General features: G+C 57.4%; 1 protein-coding gene across 1 annotated transcript; it reads left to right on the plus strand.

The window, feature by feature from the left end:
• Positions 1–895: 895 nt before the first annotated feature.
• On the plus strand, positions 896–12,034 carry LOC308050430 (keratin, type II cytoskeletal 80-like; the record flags this gene model as incomplete). The annotated part of the gene is made up of 9 exons (XM_080360545.1): positions 896–1,180; positions 3,754–3,968; positions 7,981–8,041; positions 8,807–8,902; positions 10,313–10,477; positions 10,993–11,118; positions 11,217–11,437; positions 11,731–11,786; positions 11,874–12,034. 9 exons carry the CDS (start codon positions 896–898, stop codon positions 12,032–12,034), a joined length of 1,386 nt encoding a protein of 461 aa, XP_080216671.1.
• Positions 12,035–12,939: the final 905 nt, after the last annotated feature.

Genomic DNA, 12,939 nt, shown 5'->3' on the forward strand with positions numbered 1-12,939 from the left:
GCCCACACTTCATTACAAGACGGTGGTTTTCGGTGTCTCCAGCCCCGGCTTTCAAAGGGTTCCAGGGAGCGCATGGTCAAGGCTGGGCCGCTCTGGAGACCAAGCGGTGCCCGTGGTGCCAAGGGCTCCGCTGCCGTCGCACCAGCCGCCTCGGTAACCTCGGTAACCTCAGGACTCGGTCCCCGCACCCGGGGTCTGGACACCGGCCGCACTGGCCCTGAAACACCCAGAGCACCAGAAGCTTCTGTCACCTGCCTGCGTGGCCAAGGGAGCCCAGAGCAGCTCCAGGCACTGTGAGCTCGAGATGCTTTTCTAAACTCCCGCCCTTCGCCAACTCGGATTCTTTACGATTTTAAACACTCGCCCACCAAATATTAAGACTCCAAGTTCCCTCCTGCAGCCTTTGGCGGGGGAGCAGCAGCGGCCGAGCCGCCCGCGCAGGCCCGGCGCAGCAGGCGCTCCGAGCCGTCCCGCCGCAGCCCGGCACCTCGCGTTCCTTTTTCACCATTTAAGGCTGGGGAAAGCAGCCGCTCGGGGCCCGGCGAATTACCTGGGAGTGATTTGTTTTGCTGCCTATGCCCTCACCGCACAAACAAGCTCCTGAAGAAAGGAGGGTACAGGGAGAGGAGGGAAAAAAAAATACAAGCCAACAGGTTGATCTGGATTACATCAACGGTTACACCCTCCTCCGTTTAATGAACATAGGAGAACAGGTGCTTGTAATTCATTAGCCAACCCACGAGCTGAGGAGACGGGAATCAAGCCGACAAACTCCTCTGTGTGCCACTACTCTCCTGCCCTTCGAGGCGGCGGCAGCAGGAAAACTCCATCTCTTTTCCTTCCTCCCCTCTTCCCTCCTCTCTCCTCCCCTGCAGCTGCGGGGCCGCCGCCGAGCATGACTAACCCCTGCGCAGCCTTCAGCAGCGGCTCCCTCTCCTCCTGGGAGCTGGCGGGGAAGATGAGCAGAGGCAAGGCAGCCGGCACGTCCCCGGATCGCCTGGGCAGCCCCAACGGCTACGGCGACGGCGGGTACCGCTGCTCCTACCCCTCGCTCTCCACGGACAGCAGGCTCCTGGCCCCCGTGCACCTCGACATCGACCCCGACTTCCAAGCCGTGCGGCAGCAGGAGACAGAGGACATCAAGCTGCTCAACAACCAGTTCGTGACGCTGATTGAGAAGGTAAGGTGAGCTGCTGAGGACCACGGGGACGGTGGCGGGGACACACACACCACCCAGTCTCTCAGGAGGCCTTCAGCTGCCCATGGCCAGGCTCATTACCCCATTAGCCACTCCTTCAGTGCTATCACAGGGCCAGCATCCTCTCTAGGGGAAGCTGGGCCACATCCGTGGGCAGCGCATCAAGCAGCCCCTGCAGCTCCCTCGCTGCGCCTGTCACCCTCGTGTCCTGCGGGGACGCTGCTCCACCCGAGCGGTGACAGCAGGGCCACACGGCAGGGCCAGGCAGCCATGGGCACTGATGCTGAGCAAGGCAGCAGCTCAAATTCTCCTTCAAGTGCTCGAGAGAGCTGGAAATTCAGCTCCAGAGCAATGGGGTGGGCAAGGGAGACCCCCCGCCCACCCCCGCGCTGGGGCTTGCAGCGCGCCGGCTTGCGTGCGGAGCCAACAAAGTGTCGCTTTCATCTCTTAAGATCCATGAGAAGGCAGGAGGTTTTCTCAAAGGAAAACAACTCCTCCAGCCGAGGCAGGTTCCTGCAGAGCCCGGCGCTCTGTAAACAGATGGTAATCTCACAGGATTGCTTCACTGCCGTCTACAACACCGGCACCCAACGCCAAGCTGCTACGGCTTGCGAGTGTTTTGTATTTTAACGCTACCTCTTTGAGGACCTGAATTCACACTGGGAAGGAGAAGGGTGGGGGAACCATCTCCCAGAGCATCTATCCAAAGGGAGCAGTTGTGAACCAACCACACCTGCGTGTGCAAGCTGGCACGTGGCGGTACGGGGGCCGGCCCGGGACGGGGGGCACGGCCGTGGCCGTGGTTTGCCAAGCGCAGTTCCTGGCAACGTGACTTTGGGGGAGGAAACCACCCGGGCGGGCTGTGTCCACACACTGCAGGACCGGCCCTTGGACCATCCGAATGGCGGTTTGTGTGGATGGCAGAACCCAGACCTCAGCAGCAAGGACGGGGACAAGACCGCGCAGCACAAGGCCACACGCGCCGGCCTGTTCCGTGCAGAAGGGAGAGAGCACCCAGGTCTCCCGATAGAGCCGAGCGGGCGGCCCGTTGATAAGCGTGCGCTGCAGGGCCTGATGGACGGAAGATACAACACCCCACCTCAGCTGGGCGGCTTCGGCGTTAGCAAGTCCTGCGCTTCGCTTTGAAGGCTGGAGCTTCAAGCGGCAGGTGAAGCGGCGAGCTCCGGCCGCCTGCCTCAGGCCCGCATTCCAGAGTAACGACACTGCCCTGCAGAGAGAACTCGCCTTTTTAATCAGGAGTTCAGATGGTCTCGAGCCTGAGCAGCTGATTCCTCGGGGAACTGACCACGCGAACTCGAGGAGTTTGCTGCTGAGGGTTTCCCAGCAGGCTGCTCCGGATCTGCTGGGACGCATTTTCCGTCCGGAGACGTCCGGGCAGGGAACAGCCAAGCGATGGAGCCCGGTCCGAAGGCGTTTCTTCAGCTCGAGCACCGCACAGGCCGCCGAGGACCAACCTTTGCTCATGTTTCCAGTGCTCAGGCACAATTTTCCAGGAAATGTGGCCAGATCCGGGTCATCCTTCTGCTGCAAACCTCATGCTAAGAGACTTTGCAAGGAAGAATTTCTGCTGAGAGGGACGCTGGGTAAGAAAAGCAGAAGTGAGCAGGTCAGCCCTGTGGACGGGTTTGGTTTGGGAGCCCAAAAGAGACTGAGGAGCTATCGAGGGGAAAAAGAGCAGCTAAAGATGAGGAGCAAGGCCAGGAGCTGAGCCCTCCAGGGTCCCGCATGGACTCAGAGCACCGACACCGCCCGGGCCCGCAGAGAGCTAAAGAAACGGCTAAAGATCACTGCAGAAGGTCAATGTCCAACAGCATCGGCACCGCAGTGTCAGCGCTGGATCACCTCTGGGACAGAGCACAGGACACGGTCACAAACGTGACCAAAGGAGCTTGGCTTTGTTCACAGAGCAATAAGAGTAGCAATTACACAATTAATTGAAGTTAGCCAAGAGCTCTGAGGAGGGAAGCTGCTCAGCACTGAGCATGACTGTTACGATTGGCAATATTAGGGAAGGAAAGTGCCGATTGAAGCGGCGGGTGCTGCAAACGCAGAGAACCCTCTGGAGCAGCCAGGCACACACACACAGGCCTGTAATTATTTTTGCTTGTTCTCTAGAGTTCCCATAGGCCTTGTCTCTGTTGCTTTGCAATACAAACCAGGAGTCTGATTCACTAGGCAAAGCTCACCGTGGTGTGATCCCAGCGACGCGGTGCGGGTGGTCAGCCAGGTCGTCGTCCGCCTGGACACACGCGGGTCACCTGGGCTGCGTTTTCAGCCTTTACTTCCATGTGTTCGGGGCAAAGGGGACCAGCATTGAACAGTTCTGATTTTTCAGTGACAATAACAGACACTCATTCATTTTGATGTGAGCGTGTTCTAGCAGGAAATTCGTAAGGCAGCAATGTGTAAAACTTCTAGAATCCCCATCAGTCTCCGTCCTTCGGGAGCCGCCGGTGCCCGCCCGGGGCCGCTGCCGGTTCCCCAGGAGCGGCCGCCGTGCTGCTGGCACTGACCCCCTCAAACTTCTCCCGCAGGTCCAGTCCTTGGAGCAACAGAACAAGGTCCTGACGACAAGGTGGAACTTCCTGAAGGACCAGGACCACTCGGACTCCGAGTCGGACATGAAGGCCATCTACGAGCAGTACATGAGCAAAATGAGCCAGGAGATGAAGGCGCTCAACTACGAGCAGGAAACCCTGGAGTCGGAGCTGACGAAGGTGCTGAGCACCATGGACAACTTCCGAAGCAAGTAGGTGGCTGGCGTGCGTTTGAAAGGTATCGGTTGAGCTGTGTGGGCTGATGTAACACAGACGCCTTGTCATTCCCAGGACCAGATTCCTAGCTTGGTGCACACAAAACTGTATTTGAGAAGTTAGCAACCTGGCCTGTTCCTGATTAACTAGAGATGAAAGAAAACCCATAAAAAGCAAATACCAAAGAGTGCTGGGCATCTGAGAAATTCCTCAGGTCAGAGGGCAGCTCTGGGAACAGCATTATCAGGAATGACAGGCACTAAACCAGAAATATTTATTCTCCACAGTGTTATCACAAGGCAGGACACTCTCCCACATCGGTTTATGGGCCTAGGCTGCTCAGTACTAACAGACACCCCTTCCCTTCCCCTGCACCCCACAACATTTAACGCAAAACTCTGCTTTGACCAAAAAAGTCAGACTTTGACCCAGAAAAGCTCCTGACAGAACATACTGAGTCAGCCGCAAGGTGAAGGGAGGACCAGCTGCCACGTGCTTATCTCATCGCTGCTTTTGCCAAGAGCTTTGAGATCTTCAGATAGGAGCATCTGAGATGTGCTGTGCCTCATTCGAGAAGACAATGCTTTTCTTATTATCAGCGCCATTTGCATACCGCAGACAAATCCACAATGAGATCCCTTCCCCTGCAGTTACACCCGCTGCCTACACTAAATCTCGGGAGTCTTGAACAGCGACCTGCGGCACAGGCGCACGCAGGGGACGCGGCTGCAGGGAGAGCTCAGACCTGCTCCTGGTGCACGAAATGACGCTCAAATAACACCAGTGCCCCCTCCAGAGAATTTAGTCTGAGGATGTTAAAGCTCTTTGCAGGCTTTGATTAAAGCGGCTACTCAACGTGTCTGCAAATTGGGGGAAGGGCCGATACCCCACTTTCCAGACGCCAGCGCACCAAGCGAGCGGCTGGCGGAGCAGAACAGGAGCTGGGGTCGCAAATCGTTTTGGTTGGATCATCGAGTCCAGCCGTTGACCCAGCTCACGCTGGGAGCTGCAAGGCACAAACCCAGGTGGGTAAAACCACCGTGTCGCTGGCACCGCCGCAGCCAGCGCCCGTGGATCGCTGTGACAGTGACAATGCCAGCGCTGCTCCCAGGGCTGAGTGATTCACGGGGAGAGCACGGCTGGTTCTGCCGAGCCTTCTGCAGGCAGCGATCCAAGCCGGCCTAACCCACGCCGGCTCTGTCGAGTCCTGCACGCCACCTTCCAGAAGGCCGCCCCAGCCCAGTTGCTTTTCTGGAGCTAATGGTCTGCCTAACCATGCAAATTTGGGAGGTTTCTTTTCCCAAGGGAATGTTTTTGGGGGAAGAAGAACTAATAACTTCACTGGCACACGTACCTGGTTACGTTCCCAGCCAAGCTGCGGCACTGCGGACAAAACACAGTGACCGCCGAGCAGGTTGCTGCCCAACGCGCCACCAGAGTGTGAAACGCGCCCGTCCATGCCCCTCCGTGTTTGTCTCATCTATCCAGCGTCTGCTTTCCTAAAGCCATCCAGGTTTAACCAGCACTTTGAGCTTCTTCTCACATTAGGTTGCCATTGAGCAGCAATTCCAAACGCAGAGAAGCACGAGAGGGGACGCGACAGGGCTGGAGGCTGGCGCGGGATCTCAAACGCGGCCGCTTTAGGGAGTCAAGCTGAAAACCAAACACTGAGTAGGGACGGCTGCCCAGAGGTGCACATCTGCACAAGCGCGCGCTCCAGCTCCCCACACAGCCGGTTGCACGTGCAAAGACCCACTGGAATAAGACGACGGGGAATTTTGGCATGTGCCGACCCACTCTGGTGTGGTACCGGGGAGATACCGCAGGAAAACACGGGGTGCGTGGCCTCCGAGGCCCCACTTCTGAGACCAGGGATTGCGTTGGGCACATCTTGCCACCTGAAGACCAGACACCAACACCCTCTACCTCCAACCTCGGCACTGGGTTTCCAGCTGCTTCCTGCCTCATGTCCTCGCCCCACAAGAGGAAGACTGACTTAATTTCGTGCCGCCAGGCTCAGATCCATCCCACCACTATATCTTTACCCTAAAGTAGTGTTGAAGGCACATCCAGAGAAGATCACAGCCCACCTGAGATCTGGTTCACCTCTGGTTTTGCTCCAGTGCCTATGGAAGGAGCCCAAGGCGACCAGACGCCCGTCTAAGTGTGTCTTAAGTGCAGGAACTGAGATGGGATGGATTTACGCCTTCACGCACGACTGCTAGAGGATTATCTCTAAGGAGATAAACGCTGTAATGTGTTTGTGGAATGCTCCATCCCCGTGTGAGTCACCTCCGGGTCCCCAGGTCCCTGCGGAGCCGTGCGCTGAGCACGTCTGGCTGGCTGGGCCTGCTCTCCTCAGTCAGGAGCGTTGTTTGTGCAGAATGCAGGATTATGTCAGCGCCCGGCAATGCGCGAAGCTGCTTCGGCAGGCTGGGACAGCCTGGGATTGGGCTGAGCTGCAGCGAGGATGAAGGCAGAGTGGCAGGCTGTAATTAAGCTCAATACATAGTTGCTGGCAGCATGGTTCACATTCCAGCTAAAGAGCAGAGAAACCAGACAGGTAAATCTCGTTAGCTGCGCTACCTGGCCTTATAAAGGCAGGCGAGGAAAGGGCGAGGTGAACAGCATGGGGGTACTCAAAAGGAACCTCAGAAGTGCCAAAGCGTAGCGCCTGTGACCGCCAGGTCCCTCCCTGCCCTCGCTGCTCCCTCTGGCAAGGAAGCAACAGCTCCATGGAGCTGGGCTGGTGTTTCGGGCCAGCTCCGCAGCCTGGCGCACCCCCTGCCCCGCCACGCCGTCCCCTGCGCTGCCTCCACAACACCTCCTCCTCCTCCTGCTCCTGGCACAGCTCCTCCGGCTCCTGGAGCTCTGTGCAACAGCAGGGAAGGCTCTGGAGATAACGGGAGTGATGACGCACCAGACCACCAAACAACAGAGCATGGCTGTCATGCCCAGTTTTAGGGAATCTGTTAGGAAATGACATTTCACCTCGTTCCCAAAGGTCTCAGCCCTCCCCATATCAACTTGGTGCACTTGAAGGTTTCATTTCACAGCCTAGACACACACTACATGCACATCAGGATAAGAGGGGCCTGTGGTACCGTGGACGAGCAGCGAAGCCGCGACCTCCCTGCGAGCGCAAGCCGCTCTGCTCCCTGTGAGCGCAAGCCGCTCCGCTGCCAGCAGCAGAGCCAGCGCCCCCAAAGCGTGCCCAGCAAACACATCCCGTAACGCTCCTGCACGGCAAACAAACCACCTGCTGCTGCTCCCGCCAGGCCCGGAAAGGGCCGGCGCGTCCCCCAAGCTGCCGGCCGCCAAGAACTGCACTTGCCCTGGACTAAGTCTTTGTGATCCTGGTCCTGCCTTATCAGACCTGGTTTTAAACACCTGCGGGGTTGGTTCCTCCACTGGATATTTCACCATTAGGACTCCACCTGGCCCGGCCGGGTTTTGGTACCTTCTGCTCTGTGGCTGCTGCTTTCCACAAACCGCTTTGCCAGGTCCTGCGTTACTTCACAAACTGAGCTGCATTTCTCCCTTGAGAAGACTCCGGGAATTAAGTGCTGAGGATACCTGAAAAAAAGCAGAAGCGGAAGGGTTAGGGTGCTAATTCAGGAGTCTTTGGGGGTGCGATGGGTTTCACAGAGAACTGACCGCCCCCACCCCTCCATGCCCGCTCTCTGTCTGGGGTAACGTGAGGTAACCTGAGGGTGCTTGGCCCTCCAATTAATGAGAATTAAAGCCACCTCATCTCTACTCCGAGGCTCCTCAGAGCTGCAACAGAGCTGCAGAGCAGCTGAAATGTGGCAGCTCATCATCCTACTTCTCCCACATGGTGCCCACTCCTAAGAGCTCTCTCTCCTTGGGCACATCAAGGTGGTGGGACATCATAATGAAAGCAGAAAGCTTTTATCCCAACACTTTTTGGGGGCAGCATGGCAACCTTAAGCATGCCAGAGGCTCTCACCACGTGCAATTTCTTACTGCTTTTTCCACTCTCTTTAGGTACGAGGATGAAATTCGCCTCTGCAGCGGCATGGAATACACCTTCATGGAGCTCAAAAAGGTCAGTGGTGAGAGCAGCTCTTCCTCGAGTGGGCTCTGCACCAGAGCTGGGAGGCAGCACGGCCCAGGCCCAGCCCCTGGCCCATGGGACAGCGCGGTTTTGGGGACAGCGCGGTTTTGGGGACAGCGCGGTGGCGAATGTGGTCACAGGCTCAAGAGGAAAAGCACGAGTGAGCCTGGGCCACTGCGGGCACAGAAAGGCCCCGGGGCCCTTGGCAGAAGCAGCCGGGGCTCGCAGCGCTGGGCTGGCGGGTTGTGCACCCGGGACACCTCCGCTCCATGTCAAACGACAGCAGGGGCTGGGAAAGGCTGCGAGCTGATAAACGTGTTTGCTTTTGTTTCCTGTCGCTTGGCTACACCCTGTTCAAACATCCCGCCCCAGAAGGAGCTGCATTTGAATATCAGCTGAAATGGGAGGCTTTGACATAAAAATAAATCCGAGGCACAGGAATGCAGGGTATAATTAGGCAGAGGAAACGTTCCCCGCAGATGATCGTTATGGGTAATTGCATGTTTTCCCTGACACACTCATCAGGCAGCAAGGGCAGTTCTGGTGACTTTTGCGGGCGGCATCAGAGTTTTCAATAAGCTGCACCTTCTGCGGTGAACAAGAGCTGAGTGGGTCCGGCCCAGCCCTGCCCGCTTCCCTCTCACCCTGCCACCAAAACACCCGCGCGGGGCACAACCCACGCCAAGCAGCCCCACACGCGCTGGGGAGAATTCCTTGCTACGAACTATTGATTAACACACTTTCCATCTCCTCCAGGATTTAGACGTGAGCTCCTTGCACAGGACCGAGCTGGAGGTGAAACTCAATGGGCTCCGAGAGCTGATGGAGTTGAAGAAAACCATCTATGAGCAGGTAAAAATGGAGCTGGGAGGGTGTTCCCACACCCCAGCGTTCTCCATCCCGTGAAACGCGAAGGGCGCGGGGGGCGCGGTGGCACCGGGGGCAGGAAGCGGAGGCTGCAGCTCTGCAGACAAACCCAAGGGCTGCAGCGCCCGGATCTGCTCGGGGATTCCAGCCACTTACTCAGCGCCTCTGAAATGTCACCGAGCAGGCTCGGCAGTGCTTGGGAATACTAATGATTTGTCTGATTCTTCTACCAATACAAACAATTAAGATGCTTGATAGAGGAATGTTACATTCCTCGTGGGGAAACTGAGGCACGGAGAGGCAGGAGGATCCGCATAATGTCAGAATCACATTAGAACACATACCCTGCTGGCAACTAAGCACAAGGCCTTATTGCCTCCGGAATAAGAGGATTCCTGGTGCGAGGAGCTGTGGCACCCGCAGGTCCCGCACTGCTGTCCTGCCGCAGGGCCGCCCTCGTGCCTGGTTTGTAGCCGTGCTTCACGCACAGGAACGCTTTGCCAGCTCCCTCTGCCCTCCCCTCTCCACAGCTCGTTTTCGGGTGAGTCATTTTCTCGCCTGTACCTGTTGATTTGACTGACATCAACTCACAGGCACACGTACCCAGGGCGAGGGCAAATAAGGAAAGTTCTGCTCCCCAGCTTTGCTCCCAGCACGCTGGTATGAATCAGAAGAAAATCTCAGCCTTGATGCTCATTAATAAACCACCAGGTTCAATCTTTTTTTTCCCCTGGTAGAGGATGCTCAAGTATCTGCAATAAAGGTGCATTTTCTCATATAGCTCTTAACCTGCCCAAAGATTAACAAAGAGGCTCGAGGATTAAACACCAGTGGGAAAAAACACACTGATAATCCCGCTCTTTGGAAGAGTGGTGAGGTCTGTTTCTGTTATTCGTGAATCACCCCATCAGGGTGCCCTTTGTTTCCCAGGCAGGGGAGGGCAAGGCAAACAAGGTCCACAAATGTTTCTCTAAGAGATTAGAGTCCTCAGCACAAAAGGGAAGCACAAAACCAGGGAGATGAAAGGCAGGAGATGGGGAGAGGTGTGCGCCGCGCTCTTTGAACAGCGGTGGCACCCTGCACAGCCAGCCGGGGGACGCAGGCACCACCTGCTCAGCATCAAGTCGTGTCTTTCTCCCTTCTTTTACCAGACACAAAGCAGACTATAATAGCAGAGCTGGCGGCCACAGCCTCTCTAGAGAGAGAGCTCAGCAAAGGCACTTTCCAGCACCACGAGCCTGCACAATGATTCACACCACCCCACTTCTTGCCCAAGGCATAACTGCCCACCATCCGAATCCTGACAGAGATCTGATCTGCCCGGGTTCAGCTCTCCTCTGGCACGCAGCTGTTGATCACTTGGTGTCTCAGGCCTGTTCTCTCTTTGCTATTCAGGAACTCGAGGAGCTGCTGACAGAAATTAAGGACATTTCTGTCGTGCTGGGGATTGACAACACGTGCAAACTTGACCTGAGCAGAATTGTGGAGGAAGTGAGGGCGCAGTACGAAGCCCTGGCGCTGCGGAGCTGGGAGGAGGCCGAAGCCCTTACCAGGAGAAAGGTATTTGAATCCCTGTCTGACTGACGCTGGGGAGAGGCAGCGGAAGGAGAGAGAGCGGTCTGGAAAGCACAGGAACGGGCAGAGCTGCGGGGGGACAGAGGGCACCGGGGCACGGAGGGAGGGCCGCGGCGCTGACCCAGAGCGACTCCTCCCTTGGCTGCAGACATGAGCGGCTCCTCGGCTCTGGGCTCTCCACACCACAGTGGAGAAAGGCGCGGACATCTCCTGGTGGCAGCTTGGCCACCTAAGGCACAAATGACCTCCCACTGGTGCCCCCCAAACAGAGAAGAAAAGAATGTGATTAACCCCAAGAGACAGCGTGTTCCACCCCGGGCGCAGCTTCCGCCAAGGACGGGGCAACGAGCGCTAAATCCTTCCACAAACCCCCGTGTTTCCCCAGTTCAGCGTTTCTCCTCCAGGACGGCGCGGATCCTCAGCGATCCCTTTGCTGCCGTGGGAGACGTTCAGATAACCCGCAGGAAACCCGCAGGTAACCCGCTCTCCGTCTCCCGCAGCTCACCGAGGGCGGCAGCCAGGCGGGCTCCTACGGGGGCCACCTCCTCGACAGCCGCCGGGAGATCGCTGACCTCAACATCAAGATTCAGAAGCTGAGGTCCTGCATCGTGTCCCAGAAGAGCCAGGTGAGCCCTGGGGTGGGTGACAAAGCTCCGAGGTCTGGAACCCTAACCCAGGTCTCCACACCTAACGCCTCCATCCCCTTCTCCCTCTGCAACACCAGTGCCTGTACTTGGAGGAGCACATCAAGGAGGCAGGAGAGCACGGCGAGCTGGCCCTCAAGGACGCCAAAGCCAAACTGAGCAACCTCGAAGAAGCTCTACAGAAGAGCAAGGAGGACATGGCGCACCTGGTGAAGGAGTATCAGGAGCTGATGAACATCAAGCTGGCCCTGGATGTGGAGATCCTCACCTACAGGAAGCTGATGGAAGGCGAGGAGAGCAGGTGAGCCGTGCCTGGAGGAGACGGGGTGCAGCCAAAGCCCTTGGGAGAACGCAGACACCCCAAGTGGGAGGCTGGTATTGAAGGTCTGGTCAAAGAACAAACAAATCCCAGCAGTCCCCACACCGCTCAGCCCTGCTTCTTGCTCGGGGTTCCAGCACTTCTCTAGACGCTGTTGATTGAGCGTCCATGACCCAAACGCGCGCTTGGCTCTACCCAAGCGGCCCAGCTCCAGCCCTCCACATCGCTCTATGTTAATCAATCTATGTCCTCACACTCTGCCCTTGCATTCACAGCATGGAGCAACCAATACCCGCAATCATCAGCACCGTCCACTCCAGGCCGAAGCACCGTAAGTGGTTTTCATTTGCCCGCTTTGGTGAAGCAGCGTGTGAACGAGCGTTTCTAACCTCCCTCTCTCATTCCCGCTCCCCGGCAGTTTCCGCCAGCACCCTGAGGAACTCCAGGCTGTTTGCGAGGGGAACGGGCAGCGCTGAGCCCTCCAGAAGCCACAGTGACCAGGCGGTGCCACCCAAAGCAGACGCGCCCAGCAGCGCCCGGGCCCAGCGCGGCTCCCTGCCCGCCCCGCAGCGCTCCTAGGGGAAACGGAGCCCCGGCGCCGAGCCACGGGGCCCTGCGGCCACACCAAGCCAAAGCACTTTCTCCCGAACTCAAGCCAACTTCCAAGGGACAAAGGACGTGAATCCTCCTTTCAGTTTGTCTTTACAACACCCCCGTTAACATCTCTGCTACCGGTTCCAAGCAGAAGCCAGCCTAGCACTTGAGAGACTCTCCCACTCAACACCCATGCACCATCGTCTTCCTCTCTAGGTCTGTCTGCCCCGAGGGTTTGCACTCACAGCCTGTGAGATCTGCCTGCAGGAAACCTGGCAGAAGGGGAAATTCTTACACAAGCTTTTAACGCAGCAGCCAGAAGCCATTTTAGCAGTATTACAAACCCCTCCCGTGAGCGGCCCCGGCTCGGGCGGGCGCTGGCTGCCGTGCCTCTCGCAGGAAGGCAGCAGCGGCTTCCCAAAGCGAGCCAGCCGGATTTGTGATGCCCAGATTCACAAACCTGGCTGTACTGGGGAATCCTTGGCCACATCAGAGTATCTAACCCATCTTACTGCCTTTTGGGTGGCCCCTCACTCATTTCCATGCTACCAAAGCTGAAACTCCTTAAAAGCTTTCCTTTGCTAAGGCAGGTCTCCAGCAGCGAGCACGCCTCACCCAAAGCCGCTCCCGGCCCCGCACACAGCGGCGTGGGGCCTTGAAACGGGATCTTGGGTCCCATTTCACCTCAATGAGCAGGACTTGCCTTCGTATTTATTTTCACTGACAGCTTTTCCCTTTCCGGCTGACACCGGTCGTGTTGCACCGAAGCTGCCACAGCCAACTCTGCAGATGCCACATTGCCCTGCGAGCGAGGGGGGACATTCTGGCATTGCCGCGTCCCTCTCGCACAAATTAGTACCCTGAGGTATCTTCCTTAGCGAGGCCGAGCT

This window comes from Nesoenas mayeri (genome assembly GCF_963082525.1).
Source record: "Nesoenas mayeri genome assembly, chromosome: 28".
Lineage (NCBI taxonomy): Eukaryota > Metazoa > Chordata > Aves > Columbiformes > Columbidae > Nesoenas > Nesoenas mayeri.